Source organism: Oryctolagus cuniculus, chromosome 7, assembly GCF_964237555.1.
Source record: "Oryctolagus cuniculus chromosome 7, mOryCun1.1, whole genome shotgun sequence".
Taxonomy (NCBI): Eukaryota; Metazoa; Chordata; class Mammalia; order Lagomorpha; family Leporidae; genus Oryctolagus; species Oryctolagus cuniculus.
In genome coordinates this window covers 89,513,765-89,535,380 of record NC_091438.1, presented here as the reverse complement: position 1 = coordinate 89,535,380, position 21,616 = coordinate 89,513,765, and the positions used below count along the sequence as shown (strand labels likewise).

The 21,616-nt window shown below is 36.2% G+C and overlaps 1 protein-coding gene across 46 annotated transcripts in view; it reads left to right on the top strand.

Moving 5' to 3' along the window:
* The window catches only part of ADGRL2 (adhesion G protein-coupled receptor L2), a 695,256-nt gene extending 673,918 nt beyond the window's left edge, over positions 1–21,338 (top strand). For 9 of the 46 annotated variants that reach the window (XM_070078167.1, XM_070078169.1, XM_070078170.1 and 6 more), the window contains 8 exons: positions 8,691–8,782; positions 9,620–9,664; positions 9,948–9,974; positions 10,623–10,791; positions 13,368–13,496; positions 14,036–14,132; positions 15,809–15,937; positions 19,308–21,338. In XM_070078167.1, the coding sequence (XP_069934268.1) occupies positions 8,691–8,782; positions 9,620–9,664; positions 9,948–9,974; positions 10,623–10,791; positions 13,368–13,496; positions 14,036–14,132; positions 15,809–15,937; positions 19,308–20,062 (1,443 nt within the window). In that variant the 3' untranslated portion in view covers positions 20,063–21,338. Of the gene's footprint in view, positions 1–8,690; positions 8,783–9,619; positions 9,665–9,947; positions 9,975–10,622; positions 10,792–13,367; positions 13,497–14,035; positions 14,133–15,808; positions 15,938–16,166; positions 16,249–16,751; positions 16,804–18,550; positions 18,604–19,307 lie in introns of all 46 variants that reach the window. The other 37 variants (XM_070078179.1, XM_070078177.1, XM_070078178.1 and 34 more) reach the window with 14 other exon arrangements.
* Positions 21,339–21,616: the final 278 nt, after the last annotated feature.

Sequence of the window (21,616 nt, the reverse complement as noted above, 5' to 3'; positions counted from 1 at the left end):
TCCTGGGTGAGAGACTTGAGAGTAGCGTAAGAATGCAAAAACCTAATCTGAATTGAGATGTCTGCTTGTACAGCGGATGTTTGTTTAGCTACATATATCCTCTGTTGCTCCATGACTTTGAAAACTCAGTTCGGGGGATGGGCCTTTCGCCTTGCAGTTAAGATGCCACTTCTGATGCCCACATCCTATAATGGGGGTGGCTGAGTTCAATCCCTGGCTCTGCTCCTGTTTCCAGCTCCCTTCAAATGCAGGAGGGAGGCAGTGGTGATGGCTCCAGTAATTGGGCCCCAGCAACTTAGGAGACCTCTGTTGAGCTCCCAGAACCCAGCCTGGCCTGGGGCTGTTGCTGCAGGCCTTTGGGGGAATGAATTAGATGTGATCGCGCTCTCTCTCTCTCTCCTTCTTTTTCTCTCTCTCCCTCTCTCTCCTGTTCTAGAACTTTTTCAAATAAATAAATAAATAAATCCTTAAAAACTAAGCTCTTTTCTAGCATAGAGCTTAATAATATAAATTATATGCCAAAAATCACCTACTAGTTTTCCTAGAAAGTATAGTTTTACACTTCCAACTTTTCTGAATTGAGGCATTTAACTTAGTAGTATTAAGTAGGTGTACATTTTTAATAATAATGTTCTATGAAGAAAAATAATATGCTAAGGGAGATAAAACTTCCTACTTCTGCATTTGTATAGAATGTCTTGCCTACAGGCTCTAGAGTTATTATATCTATGAGAAAAGTACTGGTAAGTAATGAGCAGTGGGAAACCATTAGTATGCCTGAAATGGTTTAATGAAAGCTTGGATCATGACACGTCAGGAGCTGTTCTTATCATTTGGACAGCTCCATCTGCATCGTTAATAATTAATTCAGTTCAGTAAGAGTTCAGCTCACACGCTCATTTAGAAGTCTTCTTCAGAGAACACCTCTCTGGCTGCTAGTCCCAGGGAGAAATTGGTTTCTGCCTGGCTAACAGCAGAGATCTGGAGACACAAGCACAGTTTTGGAGTTGCATTAGCCAGGTAGCAAAAGCTCCAGGGAGGACAAAAAGGGTCAGAACATGTGCAGTTCAGTGAGGTTACTTCAGAGTGGGTTTCTGATCTTCTGTCTTATCATATCCATGTCAGCACTGCAAGCTGTGGAATGAATTTTAAGCTGCTAAGCTCAGACGGGTGTGATTCAATTGAGCAGATTGATGACCATAAAACAAACCGTGCACTTCCATAATCTGTGGTCCCGTTTTCTTTCTTTAAACTTGTTTGTATTTTTATGTTCATCTTCGTGGGTGATGTTTAGCTATGACATGGGATTAAGCAGTCAATTTTATCAGCAAATTATACTAGCAGATTATTTAAATAAGGATTTAAGAAATTATTGTGTGGGGACAGGTACAGAACAGATTTCTTGTGAATTTGCTGTGACCCTTTCTCATAGAGTTCTGTTAAGTGCCAATCATCTATTTACCAGCACACACACATAAACACACAGAGAGTAGAGTTAAAATCTGATTAATTCCTGTATGAGTTGCTTCATCTCCAAAATTAGTCACCAGTGCTTCGACATCCATATGTGACACCATCCTAATAAATGCATGCACTCACAGTGGCTTCTGTGGTTACCAGAGTTAAACAGAATCTGTGTGAGCATGACTGTAGCTCTGCCATTTTCCTTTGTCATTGATGCATGGAGCCTTTCACCCTGTCCCAAAATAGCGTGTAAACTTAGTAGTATTTATGTTGGAAAGAACAAGAGGAGCAAAAGTGGCCGAATTGGAGTTCAATGAAGAGCAGCCGTTGCTGGTGGAGATGCAGTCTCCCTGTTTGGCTGTCTTCCAGTCAGAAGCAGAGTCAATTCTGTTGTTAGATGGTTGCAATTACTTTTATTTTTAAAACACCCACCAAAGGCAGACAAATAAACTGGAAGAAGTAAAAGTAAGAGAGAGAAAGAAATCACTTAGTCTAATCAGGGGGAAAAAAAAACAAAACAGAAGAATATGTCTCGAGCCATATTTGTCAAGACAGAAATGCGAAGAAAGAAACATAGATTTGAAACCAGTTGTTCATTTGAAACCTTTTTTATATCTTAAAGTAACTAAATTTTGGTTACTAATTTAGGTTTTATCAAAGATATTTTTACTTCTCAGTTTCTTGTTCTGATTCCCACAGTTGTATTTCAAGAGAAGAGAGGAAGTAAATCTATTGAAATATTTAACTCATGAAGTCTTGTACTTATACTTATCAGAGTATATGAACTCCCCATTTATTCTGTGAAACTAAAATTTAATATTAAAAAATTTTAAGCATTAGAGAAAATAAGAGAACCTTAAAACCACATCTTAAAAATGTTTTTCTTCAGTATGTGTCCATTTAATTAATATTACACTGACAGAGATGCTGGTGCTAGCATGTTAAAACATTCAGTATCTGATTTATACAAATATTTTTCATTTCTCTGACAAAACTAGTAAATAATAAATAGTGAAATTTTAATTTTTAACAAAATTAGAAAAATAAAAAGATTGTGTTTAGCACTTTTCTTGATATACTGTGATAAGCAGTATGTCTTACATGCTATTTTCTGCACCATTTCTTTTTTAATTGATATTTTGTCCTATTAAATATATCATTGCCTCTTTATTTGTATGCCTTCAAGTCATATTCCAGAGGCTAACTATAAATTTCTTGACATTCTATGCATTGGTTATAATTTTAATATTCATTTTCTTTAAGTTGGAAAAGTCAGAGAAACTTGTAAAATAATGAGTGCAAAAATCCTTCTAGGGCTCTACAATTATTCTGTTATTTTTAGTTGCTTTTGAAGAGACTCATTTCTTGAAATATTCAATTTTACATATTAGAGCAGCTTTAAAATTTTTTTGTCTTTATATTAGAATTTGGGTGATTATTTATATTAGGCTTTTGTGTGATATTTCATCATGTGAAAGTATAACTGACCTAAGGTGATTTGGAAAAAACAACAAACCGTTAAGAATACACCTAGACTAGGGGGAGTGGATGTGTGGGTGTGCTTCACCCGGTGCTGATTGTGGAATAGTAGCGTCTCACAGAGAAATTGGAGATTTAGCCATTTCTGGTGAGTCCATCAGGTGGAAGCCATGTGATGAGTATACCTATTAAGCTAGGCGGGATTTCTTTGAGGCAGCATTTTATATATTAATTTATTATGTGTCTTCAACTCATTTATCATCTCTGAGTAATTTTTAAATTGGGTTACTCCATAGAGATGGAAACTTTTTTATCTAGAACTAGTGTATCTTTGATTTTTTTGGAAGACTTGTAATTTTCCAAGACAATAAATTGGTTAATTTTATATGGAAAGACTAGGCTGAGGAGCTAGACCTGAGTATATTGCATCTCAGCACTGACATTATAGTACCTAACTCATCTTTGGCTAGAGACACTGCAGTAATTTGCAAAATGGGTTTACAAATGCTGCCTGCCACCTCCAAAGGTAGGATTACAGGTGATTTTCTTTCCCTGTAATAGTCCATATTTTCTAGAATTATGAAGGTATTATATTTGTAACCAAACAAAAAACAGTAAATACATATACAGGGTCTTCAAAAAGTTTGGAGAAGTACATATTATGAAGAAAAAAAACCTCTTAACAAATTTCAAGAGTTTTTTGCACTAAAATGAAATTCCATGAACTTTTTGAAGTGCCTTTTAGTATAAGATACTTAAAAAAACTAAGGAAAAATTTTGATTGTGAAAGGTGAAAAATGCACCATCAGTTTTTTTTTTTTTAAGGATTAAATGAGGGGGCCAGTGCTGTCACACAGAGGGTTAAAGCCCTGGCCTGCATCACTTGAATCCCATGTTGGTGCTGGTTCGAGTCCCGGCTGCTCCACTTCCCATCTAGCCCCTTGCTAATGGACCTGGGAAAGCAGCAGAGGATAGTCCTTGGGCTTCTGCACTCACAATGGAGTCCCAGAAGAAGCTCCTGGCTTCTGACTTCAGATTGGCTCAGAGCAGAGCGGCTTGCTGCCATTTGGGAAGCAAACCCACAGATTGAAGACCTCTCTGTCCCTGCCTCTCTCTGTCACTCTGTCTTTCAAATAAATAAAATGAGTCTTTATTTAAAAAGGGATTAAATGAGATAATATTTTCTTTGGCACATTGAAGTTGGTTACTCTTCAGACTTTTTTTTTCTTTATAAAGATTTATTTATTTGAAAGTCAGAGTTACAGAGAGAGGTCTTCCATTTACTTGTTTACTCCCCAAATGGCCACAATGGCCAGGATTGAGCCAGGCTGAAGCCAGGAGCCAGGAGCTTCATCCAGGTTTCCCATATGGGTACAGAGGCCCAAGCACTTGGGCCGTCTTCCGGTGCTTTCCCAGGCCATAACAGAGAGCTGGATCAGAAGTGGAACAGCTGAAACTCTTTAACTAGAGCCCATAAGTGATGCTGGCACTTCAGGTGGTGGCATTATCTGCTGTGTCACAGTGCTGGCCCCTACTTTTCAATCTTTGGTAGAAAAAAGTCTGTGTTAATATTTAAGCTTTAATTAGGTTTTCTGTAGGTAGATTTCAATTTTTTGAAAAGTATTTTCAGGGCCGACGCTGTGGCTCACTTGGTTAATCCTCTGCCTGTGGCACTGGCATCCCATATGGGCTCCAGGTTCTAGTTCCGGTTGCTCCTCTTACAGTCTGGCTCTCTGCTGTGGCCCAGGAAAGCAGTGGAGGATGGCCCAAGTGCTTGGGTCCCTGCATCCACATGGGAGACCAGGAGGAAGCACCTGGCTCCTGGCTTTGGATCAGCCTAGCTCCAGCCTAGGCCATTTGGGGAGTGAACCAGCGGAAGGAAGACCTTTCTCTCTGTCTCTCTCACTGTTTCACAACAACAACAACAACAACAACAACAACAACAAAAAAGAAAGAAAGAAAGAAAGAAAGAAAGAAAAATATTTTCACTCATAAATAATTTCTTACCTGATTTTATTCATTGAAAAGCATGGGTACACCCCACCAAGACACTAACTTTTTTTTTGAAGATTTTTATTTAATGAATGCAAATTTCATATGCATAGCTTTTAGGAATATAGTGTTTCTTCCCCCCTATTTCCGCCCTCCCACTGCCACTCCCATTGCCTCTCCTACTCCCATTCCATTTTCCATTAAGATTGGCTTTTAATTGACTTTATATACAGAAGACCAACTCTATAATATAGAGATTTCAGCTGTTTGCACCCACACAGACACACAAAGTATAAAGTACTGTTTGAAGACTAGTTTTACTGTTAATTCTCATAGTACAGCTCATTAAGGACAGAAGTCTTACATGGGGAGCAAGTACACAGTGACTCCTGGACACTTAACTTTTGTCCTACATCATCATACTTTATTTATTCATATTTTTACATATGCATACTACTTACTTTTTAATAATTTTATACATTGTGGATAGTAAGTACATTTTTACCTTTCTAGAATGTGTTGCCACTAATTTGTTGTTATGGGGATAATAATGAAATAGCTAATATACTTGGATAATACCGAACATTGAATGGTGGCCCTGTAGATTTCAGGACAAAAGGGGAAAACCTCTAGATCTAGCCATGTGTCATAAAAGAAATATTCCTCTCAAGACATTGAAAAAGAAAGAGCAAGTTAAAGGATTTTAAATATGAATTGGTAAATCAGCCATTTTATTTAAGAATTGTGGTTTGTTTACCTAGTTTTGGCTTTTTTGTATGATATTAATAGAATTCCTTATTTTGAGTCATTCTTGAATTTTACTTGTAAAGGCTACTATTGATTTACCATACTTTTTTTTTAGAAAATTAAACATGGAATTTACCATGATTCCTTTAAAACTCAATCATATATATATATATATATATATATATATACACACACACACTATACTACCAAAAGATTTACTATACCACCAGAAGGAACTCCCTAATTTCTCAAATGCAGAAATTGTGTCTTACTTAAAATACAGTAAGCATGCCCTTGTGTGGAGCAGAAAAACCAGTAAATACTTGTTGAAGGAAACATATGAAGGATTTAAAAATATTCATGGACAATGGAATTGAAAGATAAATTTAGGGTGGGTACTGTGGCTTAGTGGGTTAAGCTGCCTGCTGGCATCCCATATGGGTGCAGGCTGGAGCCCTAGCTGCTCTGCTTTCAGTCCAGCTCCCTGTTAATCTGCCTGGGAAAGCAGCCAAAGATAGCCCAACTGCTTGGACCCCTGCATCCTCATGGGAGACCCGAATGAAGCTCCTGGCTCCTCGCTTTGGCCTGGCCCAGCCTCGGTCATTGCTGGCATCTGGGCAGTGAACAAGTAGATTGAAGATCTTTGTCTCTTGCTCTCCTCCTCTCTCTCTCTAACCCTGCCTTTCAAATAGATAAAATGAATCTTAAAAGAGAGAGAGAGAGAAAAGAGAGAGAGATAAGTCTAGTGGTTAAGAGGCTGGTTGGGATGCCCTCATCCCAGAGTGCCTGGGTTCAAGTCCTTGCTCTGCTTCTGCAGTTTGCTGATAATGTGGATACTGGGAGGTAGCAATGAAAATTCAACTACCTGGGGCTATGCCACCTACATAGGACACTTGCCTTTAGTTCCTGGCTCCTGACTCTTGGATTTGGCCTAGCACAGCCCCAGTTATTGCGGGCTTATTGGAAGTGAACCAATGGATGAAAGATCTCTTCCTCCCCATCCCTCAGTGTGTGTGTGTGTGTGTGTGTGTCTTTGCCTTCAATTTTTTTTTTTTAAGACTTAAATAATTATTTGAAAGTCAGAGTTACACAGAGAGAGGAGAGGCAGAGAGAGAGAGAGGTCTTCCATTCGATGGTTCATTCCCCAATTGGCTGCAGCGGTTGGAGCTGCCGATCCAAAGGCAGGAGCCAGGAGCTTCTTCCGGGTCTCCCATGTGGGTGCAGGGGCCCAAGGACTTGGGCCATCTCCTCTGCTTTCAAACTAGGCCATAGCAGAGAGCTGGATCAGAAGTGGAGCCGCCGGGTCTCGAACCGGCGCCCATATGGGATGCTGGCGCTTCAGGCTAGGGCATTAACCCGCTGCACCACAGTGACATCCCCCTCAATTTTTTTTTAAAGATAGTTATTTTGGTGCAGAAAGATTTTAAAATCCATGCACAGGCTTTCATAGTACACATTTTCAACAAACTCTTTGAAGACCCCTTGCAGCATCTTGTAACATTCTGAAAATGCTATTTATATTATTACCAGCTAGAATAATCTTCAGAAAAAAGTTTCTTCAATTTTAGTTCCTTTTTCTCTAGATAAGTATTTTTTAGATTTTTAAATACTTTTTAAACAGGGCTGCTGTGTCTTCAGATAGTTAATATGAAAGACAGAATGCTGTCTGCCAACAATTGCAAGTCACGCCCACTGACCTCATTTTGTCCCTCTAGAAGGATTTCTACATCTTAAATAATAAGGCATAGTACACAAAATGGTGCACAACATGGATGAAGGCATTTACACTGTTACTCAACTCATCATAGGGAGGACTTGGAAATTTTATTTCTCTATACCATTTTTCCTCATTATAAAATCTGAAGTAGTGATGAATGAATAAAACAATGTGATTTGGTCAGGTGGTGTTGTGACTCAGTAAAAATGATAATTTTACTGTAACAAAGTTGTACCTGCAACCAAGGAATTAAATTCATCCTCACATGTAATGGGTAAATGGATCCTTCCTGAACTTGCCATTTTTTTCTTGTCCTCTCTAAATCATGTAGAGCCCACAAAATAACACTGCTGTTGTCTTTTTTAGTATTATAATCCCAAATAAGTATAATATCCCAAATCCAGGAACAGTCTCGCTTAGAGCATGAAAATAGAGCTGCTTCCCACTCTCCAACATTCTGCCGGGTGTGAGAAGCAACAAATGCAAATGACCAGTCCTTGTCTCTCTTGAGTCAAAAAACACAGTGTTCTGATTTTACTCTTGACCTCTTGGAATCCCAGACCTTCTATTTGTGTCACATTCCATCTTCCCCAGTTTGCTTTTGTTTGCATCTAGATTCTTTGCACAGCTGAATGTTTACAAGGACTTAAAACAGTATTTAGTCAGCATCTACTTTCTTCCATACAATATAGACATTAAAAAAAGTACTGATGGCTTTTAACAGTTAAGTAGCTTATCTGTGTATTTATTTGTATGTATATACTTATGTATTTATATACATATTAAAATTTTATTTCATTTGATCCTCTCAGTTATCTTGTAAATTGATTGTGCAAAGGTTTTATCTTCATTTAATCAGGCAAAATTAATCAAGTCTCATGGCTCTAAACCGAGTGATTCTTCCATGATGGGTTACATGATGTAAATGCCCCTTTCTAAAGAATTCACTTCAGTGTTCCTATCAGATGGCTTTTAGACCCTGGAGTACATCTAGCTAAGAAAACTAATTTAGGTTTTCTAATTTATGTAATCATTACCCCATGATACTGACTTAATGAGGTTGCAGTTTCATGTCAAATGATCTATTAAAGAATTGATCATACATAGCCTGAGTATTTTTTATATAGACTCAACTTGATCTTTGCATCCTTCAACTAAAATTGAATCAGGCTGTACTGTATTAACACCTATTGAAATTTAAATGCATTAACCATTAAATATATTCGCAAAACCATACGTTTTTAAAACTTTGTTTAAAACAGTCTAATTATTTATTTATTTGTTATAACAGCTAAATATCATCTTCCTGGTGATCACATTGTGCAAAATGGTGAAGCATTCAAACACCTTGAAACCGGATTCTAGCAGGTTGGAAAACATTAAGTAAGTGCTTGCAGTTTAATTTCGATACTTGACAAGCGAAGTTAAAGATATTTTCCACAGAGAACACAGGGGTTTCTACCTTCTGTCAACTGTAAAAAATACTCAGAATGGAATTTTTACTAATCAGGGTTGAAGCTCACTGTTACCATGTCATAGACATTGGTTGAAAACTAGACAATAAGTTCTGTCTGGATCTAGAACAAAGAAATTGTTTCAGTGACTTCATGGAAATTCCATATCACTGTAGCAATTTCATTTAATTTAAAATGCAGTTCAAAATGATGTTGCTGTTTGCATGGCTGATATGATTATATTAAGTTTGTTTTGTTAAATGACTTTCTGATTTAAGGATTCTAAGCAGTTTCTACTCCTAATCCTGTTTTCCTAAGAGAATTTGCTCTATTACTTTTGTTAACTTGAAGATTATCTGTTGTTTTCACGCTAATTAAACAAATGTTTACTTTTTCTCAATGTTGAATAAAAACTGCAATATTCCATCAATAGAAAAAAATGCTATCTAATTAACCAAAAATTGATAGCTGTTGATTCATTAAATCATCTTGAGAAAGCATTTTTAGAGTATTTTACAATAATGAGTCTTTTAATTTAGAATTTTAAGAGGTATTCAAGTTGGTTATAATGGAATTGTAAGAAGTTCTATTTTTAATGTAAAAATGGCAGATTTATAGTAAGGATAAATTTTTTTAAACATTAGATGTTTGAGATAGGTTAGTGCCAGCTTCATTGCATGTTGCATGGTGAGAGAGAGAGAGAGCTAATCTTTAGCATCTCTCTCTTTTCTTCCTTTTCCTCTTTCTGTCTTCTCATCCACACCAGTAATTACCGTGTTTGTGATGGCTACTATAATACGGACTTACCTGGGTAAGGTAGAACCCTACATTAACAAATTTATGGCATGATTTATATTTTTTACAAATCCGTCAATGTCATGAATTGCCCTTAATTTTTATAATTATTTTGGGATATCTAATTTGCTGTAGTATTTTAAAACTATAATATGCCTTTATTTTTAATTGCTTGCCTCTGCATTTTGACGTTCTTAATTTTGACTAATTTATAAAATATATAAATGCTTTCTTATTACTTTCTATTTTAATTCTGTCTAATAATTTTGTTTCTCTTTTCTGCTTATAATGCTTTCTAGCTATGAAGATAATAAGCCATTTATCAAGTAAGATCATTAGTTAGACATGGAATGCACTGACTTTAAATCCCTCTCATTCCGTCCTATTTTCTACAGTTCTTTTTTTCCTTAAGCTATTCATGATGAAATCTCTCCAGAATTATTTTATTTTGAAGTTGTTCTCATGTTTTTGTCCCATTTCAGCAAGGCTTCTTCATGCTTTAGTTATATAACCTTAGGCTCACCTAAGACTAGTCTATCAGAATCTGAAGTTGAGGTGTGAAGTGATTATCTGCCATTTAACCTTTCTGTATGTGTCACATTATTTCGTGTCATGAGTGCACCACAGGAATAAAAACATAGAAGTAAACTAATTAAGGAGTCATTTTTTTTAACCAAAATGAATATAAAGACAATAAAGTTATGGGGGATATTTATACCTTGTATATAGTTTTGATACCTTGTTTATTCTGGTGTAATGAAAGGTCAAACCTGCTGTTGCTGTTTTCACTGGAGACTGCAGTACTAAATGCTATTGTTCTTTCTTAATCAGTGAAAGGTTAAAGCCATAATGCTGTTGAATTTGAATGTGAACATAGAGAAAGTCAACTGCTACTACTGATACGTTAAAATAGAAGCGTGATGTATGTGTTTCCCTCTTTGAACCTGTTACAAAAGTTCACTTTGTTTTTTCAGGTCTTGGGTGCTTGGTGCTTTCGCTCTTCTGTGTCTTCTTGGCCTAACCTGGTCATTTGGGTTGCTTTTTATTAATGAGGAGACTATTGTGATGGCATATCTCTTCACCATCTTTAATGCTTTCCAGGGAGTGTTCATTTTCATCTTTCACTGTGCTCTCCAAAAGAAAGTAAGTGGATCAAACACAGAGGGGCTCTGCATACTTGTTCTTTGATTTGAAAATAATATAGCATATGAGTTGCAACTGACATATTATCACCATATCACATCTTAAACTGTAAATTAATTGTAATGCTGGTATAGACATTCAGGCTTCTCATATAAGCATGTCAGCATCATCTTTTGAATCTCAGTTTGGGAATGTCATAAGCTAGGTACTTTGGTAAAATTTATTCTTTGCTAGTAGGGTCTATAAAATGCTTCATGCAAAGGGTATGCAGGGCAGAGAAAGGTTAAACTTATTATTTGCTCAATAAAGAGAAGGCAGTGATGCAGAACAGCATTAAGTAAAATATTAAATGATGTTAATTTAAAAACTACCACATATAAAAAGTTAATATTGCCTTTTGAGTAATTTTGAAAGATCTAAATACTAATAATTTAGTGTACCTTACATCTTATTTTGTTCTGATTTTGTTACTTGAGTCAGCAAAAATAACCCAAAAATTAAAATGTTGAAGATGGAAAACTTTCATCAATAGCAAGATATAAACCTAAGAGAATCACTTAGCTGCTATTTAAGTTGAAAATGTCCATGCCTTTTACAAGATATTATCCTTTCCTTGTCTGTATATCTAATGTAGTCTTTTTTATTCTGTTATTACTAGTTGGTCACTACATTGAACAGAGAAATAGAATTGTGAAAGTGAAAACTATTATGTTTTCAGTCCTGACAAGATGATAGTGTTGTTACTTCTATCAGTTTTGAATAAGCTATAATTTTGAGATAATGACAGTGGAATGTGCAATACTGATAGATAATGTACATTCACAGCAATATGGGCATTAGGCAAAACCAACACCAGAGGGTATTATTTGGATAAAATACCATTTTGATTGCCATTGTCTTGGTTATACAGCATTTCGGAGCAGTTAATAGCCATTAATGTGTGGCAGCTTTTTTGTGAGGTTTCTGAACTTCTAGCTTTCTAAACATGTACAGGAATAGCTGCAGTAATTACGTTAGCTCTTACATATTTCCTATATAAATGAGCATTCTGTGTATAGGCATATGATCAGAGATTAATAATCTCTATGCTGTTGCACCAAACATCTTTGACATTAAGCCTAGACTTGGTAGAAAATGGGTGAAGTCATTATATCCCCACACAATTAAGGGTATTAATTGAATAAGATTTCACCATACTTTTAAAATTGATAATTATATTTTAAAAGCATTGTATTACATGCATTTTGAATATATTCTACTTTGTCCTTTTTGGGTACTTCCAGGATAGATGGTTAAGAATATGATGTAAAATGGATAAGTTACAATCGTGATTCTTATTGCTTGAGTGCATGTATTTTGGTCAAGAAAATGCTTGAAAGCTCATCCCTGTTGTTGCTTGTTCTAATAGACATAATTAGATAAAACTAAGAAGATAAAAATACTAGTGCTCTTAGATTTAAAAGGCCACCCAGGGCTTTAATTTCCTGATTTTACGAGGAATAAGTGTGAAAGTCATGGTCTTTACAGGCAAATGCTGAGCACGGCATTGTGAGGGTGATGCAGGGGGAAGGCGTTTGCATGATTTTTGTGCCTTACTGGAAAATATTTTCTTATTCAACTTCTACGTCTTCTTGATTTTGAGCCTGGCTCTGATTCACAATGAAATACAGTTATTTGCCATTGTAGCCGTGTGCAATCCAGCAACTCTTGCCCTCCTCGTTCTGTACCAGCTCTAGCTGGAGCCTGTTATTAATCCATTGTTTGGACTTCACTCTTTAGGATTTAAACTTCCTTTTAAACCTAGCAACTTTTCTATCTATTCATATATCCAAGCTTCAGGGGAAAAGGGAAATTACATGGGTAACTCATTAATGTGATTGAAATTGCATAAATAGTTCCCTTGTGTGCTAATGAAGTGAGCAGACGTCTTAGACTCTGCACTAAATGTTAAAGCTAGATACATAAGAAAACGAAGAAAACATTTCATCCTAATTATTGGCAAAGGTATCAAAGTACTTCTTTTTCTTTATTCATGTGCCAAAGTAGTCTTGTCATTATAAAGAGGTTACCCACACAACTATGCAATCCAGTAAAAGAGGTTTCTGTATGAACCTACCTAGAGGACATGCAGCATGTAAAACCTAAATGACTGAATTACAAAGTGGTTAAATGTAATTAAGCAAGAAAAAGAGTAAATTTTTTGTCTTAGCTCCAAACAGAATTGGAGTTACTGAGGATATAGAGAGAAAACTTTAAAAAGATACTGCTATTAATGAATAACCAGCTTTTTTATAACAACAGGCCTCAAAGAATTTCTACATGTTATGTCATTTTAAAGATACTAGTCTAGTGGACAGACTTTTTCTTTAATTACTATTTTTGCAATTTCAGTTGAACTTGATTTTGCAAGTTCAATTTGTTTTCTCCACGGGTAAGTCTTAGTGGAACTTAATTCTTCTCGGTTGTCTTCACTGTTCATTTAATTAGAGAGAGAGGTAGGAGGGAAAGGGAGAGAGACACAGAGAGAAGCAAGTGTATTCATACTAATCCCTTGGTCTCATGACTATGCAATGCAGGTGCGAAAAGAGTATGGCAAGTGCTTCAGACACTCCTATTGCTGTGGCGGCCTCCCAACCGAGAGCCCACACAGCTCCGTGAAGGCATCGACCACCAGAACCAGTGCTCGCTATTCCTCTGGCACACAGGTAACAAAGACTTTGACAGCATCTTTAATTAACCTTATTTATAGAAAACCTACTGAGACATGTTCTCTGCAGATGCACTAATTGTTTCCTCATTATAATGATCCAGGTAGTAAATACTTGAGTTTTTAGTATTTTTGTTTTAACTTTTTCTTAAATATTTCTCCACATTTAATATTTAGGTGAACACTTTGTTTTGAGGAGAGTATTTTTTTAAAGAATTATATCATTTTATATATGTCCCAAGGTCAGTAGAACACAGACTGACAGTGAACACTCAGCAAACATTTGTTGAATAATCGGTTATCCTGTTAAAAAAAAAAAAAGGCAATAAAATAACATGTGTTTGAGAGTTGAAGATTAAATACTCCTAGTAAAGAAGCCACAGAGCAGTATAAACTTCCTTAGTTGTAGACCAGAGACTACACACATTCTTTAAAAGGACAACAGATAATCCTGCACAAATTGTTTTGGTGTCTTTAAAGAAGGTAAGCTTGGGAAAACTAACGTAACATATCTGTCTTGCTATTTTATATTACTAGAGTCGTATAAGAAGGATGTGGAATGACACTGTGAGAAAACAGTCTGAATCTTCTTTTATCTCAGGTGACATCAATAGCACTTCAACACTTAATCAAGGTCAGTTTTTAGGAAAATTTGAGTTTACAGTAGACATCTTGTAATTTTTGCCAATTTCCAAGTAACAGTTCTAGAGAAAATGTTGGACTTTTCTCTCAAGGTTTTATATCACAGCTTCTTAAGCCTGTTGAGTCAATTTTTAATCATCATTTATTAAGAATACATATAATTTCCTCTTATTCAATAATTTAATACAGAAAGTGTAATTTTAAACTCCATATTAACAGAGTAAGGCTGAAAAACGTAATTCTTGAAAATATACATTGCCACTCATTAAAATGTTTTCCCAGTGAGTACAAATTATCCTTTCTATCCAAGACTTTCATGAAAACTTTCTTCTTAAAACATTGACATAATTAGAACACCTACTAGTCACGTAAAAAAAAGTTTTCTAGTTAAAATATATATTTTTTAAACTTCTTCTGTTTAACATTTTTTCCAAAAAGTAAAAAGTGCCATAAACATTTATAGTAAACAAGCAGAATTAAAATACATTAAAAGTTTACAAAGTAATTTTTGTGTATTGTTTGACATGTTTATAGTGATTTATCATACAAATCCATATAATTCTTATTTAAAGTATGCTGGGAAGTAAAATAATTTAGCAAGGGCATGCATCCATGTACACACAAGCTTAGTAAATTTTAATTTAGTGTAAAATAATTACATGTCATTGTGTAGATGCTTAGAAAGGTAATTTATCCCATATTTTCAGTTTTGATATTCTGATTTATAATATAAGCTAGAATTTATCATGATAAAATATTAAAGACATCTTTAATTGTTGACATTGTTCTGATAAACTGGCTTATAATGTAAAAAGTATGTGTGACATCAAAATCAAACTGAATTTTTAAAAATATTTTTAGTCATTACATTAGTTATGCAAAACATGATTGATAAGTATTGAAAGGTTTGTACTTTGTCAATTAGAATGAGTGAAATGTGTGTTTATTCCATGGCTTGGATGTTTTACCTAATTCTTTTAAGATGTCTATCAAAAAGTAAATGAATTATTCAGTGATTCACTTTTGAAACCTGGCAAATAAGATTACAGAATGAGAATTCTTATGCAGAATTTGTGAATGGTCTAATAATTCTTTATACAGTTTTTTTTCTTGGCATGTGTGCTTTTGCATTTACTAAGAGAAGCTTTTTGCAATGTGTCATACTTTTTACCTGTTTGTGAAAGTTGTTTTGCCTCCTGCTTGTTTCAAAGTTGGTATTAACACAGATGTTTTCATGAGGGATAATCCCACACCTGTAAATTCTGAAAGTTTGAATAGCCCTCTATTGGGCTTCAGTGGTTGTTTTTAATATTATGCAGTAACATCTTGAAATACAGTGTTGATCTCTATGCATTTAGTTGCCATTTTTGTTTAACAGTGATTTTGTATAAATTAGTAAATGTCATCTTAGCAGGTGTTTACTTGGGGGACTTAGAAAGCACCTGTGAATTACTGAAATTTAACTTCCCTTTCCCCTTTCTCCTTCAAATTAGTAGTTCAAATACAGTCAGAAAATTTCAGCACATTTTCCATTGCCAACATGTCCACTACCCTCGATGAATACCAAAATGACAACAGAAAAAAAAAATCTTTACTGCAACTGTGACACTTAAATAAGAGGACTGATGTATTTTTTCTGTTTTGTTTTGTTTTGTTTTTTTGCTTTAGGAATGACTGGCAATTACCTACTAACAAACCCTCTTCTTCGACCCCACGGCACTAACAACCCCTATAACACATTGCTCGCTGAAACAGTTGTATGTAACGCCCCTTCAGCTCCTGCATTTAACTCACCAGGTGTGCTTATACTCACAAATACAGCTACCCTTCTTCGCGGCTGAACAGAGCTCTGATCTTTGCCCAGTTTCTAAGAGTCAACTTGCCATATGTTTATTATTACATCCTTAATTTCTCAAATAAAGAAAATTGTGGTATTGCCCATGCCAGGATTCTAAAACTGCACTATATTATAGTAAAAGCTCAGCCATGATAGTATTTACAATAATTATCCATGTTTTTAACACAGGTGGCATAAATCTTAATATATTATTACAGGACTGACATCACATGGTCCGAGAGCCCATCTTCAAGATTTATATCATTTAGAGGTATCCTATCTATATAATGTACTGTTCAGTTGACTCTAAAGCTTGCTGACAAAATTTGCTTCTGTAATGAATTAGCTAATGATAATTTGGATGCCTAGGTATAGAAATCTATGTCCAGCATTCTCGATATGACCAAACTATAGTATAGTGCAGCTTTATGGTAGTTTTTTTTAAGAAAAATTTGGGGATAAAGTGGATATTAGTTTATACCTGTAGTTTTTAATCGGGGGAGGGGGCGAAATTGTCACCCATTCTGTTGACTATGTTTCCTAATAACTTATTTTAAAAAATTTAAAAAGCATATAGTTACAGAATTTTCAAGATTTTGGTAAATGCTGTCACAAAATTAATGCTAGCATATAATCTTTATGTTATTAATATTTGCCACCAAATTAAACACAAAACTTTGTTTCCGGTTTTTTTCCTTAAAGTTCTTTTTTAACGTAACTGCAGCTTCTCTTTTCATTCTCTTGTTTTCTTACTTTCCTTATGCTTTCCTCTAGCAACCTACAGAGAGACAAGTATGGGAGTAAAACTTAACTTTGCCTATCAAATGTAAATTTTTTCAGCATGATTTTTAACGGGCACAATTAAAACATAACTAGCAGTCATGAAGTAGACTCAGCGGGCAAGTGGTTCACAATTTGCAACTAAAATGTCACCAAATTCTAACAGTACATCCATCTGTACTGCTTTTTGTTTGTAATCGAGCTCTGTAGCAAATGCTGTCCATATTTAAAGTATATGCAATGCTGAAATAATTTGCTCTATAAAGCCTGAAGTACTGCCAGCCAAAATGCTTTAATAATTGACTTATCATTTCTGCATTCCCACAGTAATCTTGCTACAGGCTATGGAAAGTCTTCAAGTGAATTACCTGAACTTGGGCAGAAAAGATGCCTCTTCAAAACCAGTCAAAGATGGCTTAAATCTGCAGTATATCATAGAAAACAACTTTTGGATTACATCCATATACATTTTTATTTTTATGAAGCAACGATCAAAAGAAATGTTTGAAAAGATGGAACCTCTACAGAGGAAACAAATGCTAATGTGTTACCCATGAATCTCCTTTTACTTAAAACGCCAAGTGTTTTCCAGTGGTAGAACTCATAAATAGAGGGCATGGCACTTGTATGACTTCGTGAAGCCAGAGAGTTGTGTCACCCAAGCTCAAGGGAGCCTTAGAGATGCTCTCACAAGTTCATTTTGTTTTACATGGAGCATAATACAAGTTGAATTGTCAATTCTTGAAATGTAAAGGTTGAGTCAGAATTTTTAAAATAATGTGAGTCACCTACAGATATAACCCCACCACTCCCAATTTTCTCATTTTCTGCTAATTTATCCCAGAATTATCAGGTATTTATTACTGAAGAAGTTTGTACAACACAGTACAGTTTTTTTGAAAGAAATTTTGTTTTCTAGGATATCTGCAGATTTAAAAGGAGTGACAACTAAAAAGGAAATTTCCTATTTTTTTCCAAGAATTAAAGTTTTTTCTAAACTCCTCCAAGCCTTGCATACAATGCAGCAGCCTCACAGTGGTCAGTTTCATTTCAATAATATCATTTCATTCTTTTTTTTTTTTTTTACAGACCTATCTGTAGACAATTGATTTTTTTTTCCCTAGGATTTTGAGAATGAATAACCTAACCTAACTTTCCATGGTACAGGTCATTTAATTTTTTCTAAGACTTTTTTTTTTTTTCATTTGCTTGAGAAGCACTGTGATGTCTTAGTTTACATGTTTCTGTGTCTGTAGAAAATAAATCCTGAATCAAATACAGCATGTTGCCATGTTTTTTTTTTTTCCTCCTAAACCTCTTTTCATATCTTCAGCAGACTTATCCAATCTTTCATTCCTTTAGAAACAAAAATGTGCTAGCCAAGGCTGACGCCCTTCTCCCATTCCATAGTTACTACTTCGTCTTGATTTAATTTTCCGTGACCCATACTTAAGAAATCTCTAACATTTCTGCGTTTGACCTCCATGCCCACAATGTCGATGGGCCAATCCTTAGAGTAGACTCTGCTGGTTCATTCCGTGCTGTCACTGTGACTGATGCAGACTGCAGGGCTGCAGGCAAACTTTGACCACTAGAAGCCTGGGGCCGTTGCTCTTAGACTATGATCAGTGCCAAAAGAAACCAAAATGATGAGAAATACTGAATGAAAAACAAAAAGGCTGCTATTGCTGGTAATCTAATTTGTTGAACCCTTGCTCTGACTAAGTTGCTGAGAAGCTTAGAAATTCTTCATCATGTTACAATAAATCATTTTACTTTCTTTTATATATCAGCTACTCTTAGGCCAGATAGCCTGAGCAGACAGACATGATGTGAGTTGTCCAAAGTGAGTCATTCCACCTGCTGTCTGTCGTGTTGTTGGATGGTGCTTGTGGGCCCCTGGTCCGGTCAGTGTGAGAGATGGCTGTCTTTGTTTATCATGAATTCTTTGTATCTGTCCATTTTTTTCATTCTTTTTTTTTACTCCATCTCCAGAAAAAAGGAAATGTTAGAATGTTGTTTAAAAAAGTTGCTTGCAAGTTTTGTGGGTTTATGTTGTACATTTGCCTTTTGGTTTTTGTATGTGACTTATTCCTTTTTTAATTTAGTGTTGTTTAGGACAAATTCTGTTTAATTTTATTTTTATAAGCCATAGTCTCGTACTTTAAAATGTAAATGTCACTAAAGAATTGCTTTGCATTATCTATGCAAGGGCATGGAGTGAAGTCTTGTTTGTAAGAATGTCAGAGATTTGACCAAAAAAGTGATGCATAAAACTGCTGTCTCCCCAAAATGAGAAATATTTTGTATGCCATTTTCCATCCCTGGAAAACAGTATTACTTTCTTTTCGCACTTTTTCCTGTTACCTAAGGGGTCACCACTATTTACACGTGGGAATGCGGGAATGGGAAAGCCTGGCACTCTGTCCAAGTGTTAGCTTCCAAAAACAATTTTGTCCTGAACGACATTAAACAGTTTTGTACGAAAGAATATAGTTGCTTTAGGAAGGAGCAGAGGCGGTAACGGTAACGCGATGCTTTCTGTTGCAGGACATTCACTGAACAATGCCAGGGATACAAGTGCCATGGATACTCTACCGCTAAATGGTAATTTCAACAACAGCTACTCCCTGCGCAAGGGGGACTATCACGACGGCGTGCAAGTCGTGGACTGTGGACTAAGTCTGAATGATACTGCTTTTGAGAAAATGATCATTTCAGAGTTAGTGCACAACAACCTGCGGGGCAGCAGCAAGACTCACAACCTCGAGCTCACCCTCCCAGTCAAACCTGTCATCGGCGGCAGCAGCAGCGAGGACGATGCTATCGTGGCCGACGCGGCGTCTTTAATGCACGGCGACAACCCCGGACTGGAGCTCCATCACAAAGAACTCGAGGCGCCGCTCATTCCCCAGCGGACTCACTCCCTCCTGTACCAGCCACAGAAGAAAGTGAAGCCCGAGGGGACTGACAGCTACGTGTCCCAGCTGAGCGCCGAGGCCGAGGATCGCCTGCAGTCCCCCAACAGAGACTCTCTGTACACAAGCATGCCCAACCTCAGAGACTCTCCCTATCCGGAGAGCAGCCCCGACATGGAAGAAGACCTCTCTCCCTCCCGGAGGAGTGAGAATGAGGACATTTACTATAAGAGCATGCCCAATCTTGGAGCTGGCCATCCGCTTCAGATGTGCTACCAGATCAGCAGGGGCAATAGCGATGGGTACATCATCCCCATTAACAAAGAAGGGTGTATTCCGGAAGGAGATGTTAGAGAAGGACAGATGCAGCTGGTGACGAGTCTGTAATAGTACAGCTAAGGAATGCCAAGGCCACATGCAAGTGTTAACAAGTAGAGACAGACTCCAGTGGCCTCATGCAGCTCCCTCAGACACACGGCTTGGCGGACCTGTGGTTCTTCGGTGTAAAACAGATGACTGAACCTTGCAGTTCTGTGAATTTTTATAAAACATACAGAAACTTTGTATATACACAGAGTATACTAAAATGAGTTATTTGTTACAGAGAAAAAAAGAGATGCCAACCAGGTATTTTAAGATTCTGCTGCTGTTTAGAGGAATTGTGAAGCAAGCAAAGCAAAACTGTTCAGCCATTTTACTGCAGCAGTTTGTGAACTAAGTTTGTAAATATGGCTGCACCGTTTTTGTAGGCCTGCATTGTATTATATACAAGACGCAGGCTTTAATATCCTGTGGGACAAATTTACTGTACCTTACTGTTCCTGACAAGACTTGGAAAAGCAGGAGAGATATTCTGCGTCAGTTTTGCAGTTCACTGCAAATCTTTTACATTAAGGCAAAGATTGAAAACATGTTTAACCACTAGCAATCAAGCCACAGGCCTTATTTCATATGTTTCCTCAACTGTACAATGAACTATTCTCATGAAAAATGGCTAAAGAAATTATATTTTGTTCTATTGCTAGGGTAAAATAAATACATTTGTGTCCAACTGAAATATAATTGTCATTAAAATAATTTTAAAGAGTTTGAAGAAAATATTGTGAAAAGCTCTTGGTTGCACACATGTTATGAAATGTTTTTCCTCACACTTTGTCATGGTAAGTTCTACCCATTTTCACTTCCTTTCCGCTGTAGACGGTGTTCTGCTTTGACAAGTCAGTCCTTATTCTTACATTGAAATTTCTTATTGCCAAAAGAGCGTGTTTTATGGGGAGGAAACTGTGAAGCCAGTCAATGCTCTGCCTTGCACGAATGTGGTGAAATCCAGAGAAGGTTGTGTGTCACCCGCTGTTTATTCTGGAACAGAGGGCGAAGAGGGCACGAGGCACTTCTCACAAACTTTCTAGTGAACAAAAGGTGCCTACTCTTTTTTAAAAAATAAAAATAAAACATAAATATTACTCTTCCATATTCCTTCTGCCTATATTTAGTAATTAATTTATTTTATGATAAAGTTCTAATGAAATGTAAATTGTTTCAGCAAAATTCTGCTTTTCTTTTCATCCCTTTGTGTAAACCTGTTAATAATGAGCCCATCACTAATATCCAGTGTAAAGTTTAACACGGTTTGACAGTAAATAAATGTGAATTTTTTCAAGTAGTTCACATGTGCACTTTTATGTATGATACCTAAGTGGCTTTAACACCTGGCTCCTCCCCCATTCGCTCTCCCCCTGAGGTAGGTAACCTCATACTGTGACCATGGACAAGTGACAGGATGGATGCAGTTGCCTGCGTATCCTTTGTACTGGAAAGAATGTAATATGTGTATTCTAACTAATCATTACATATGCATGAAACCTCACACATAAGCTTCAGTAGGAAAAGGTTCTGAGAGTATCTTAGTTGCCTTGCATAGAACTTTAAAAAAATGTTTTT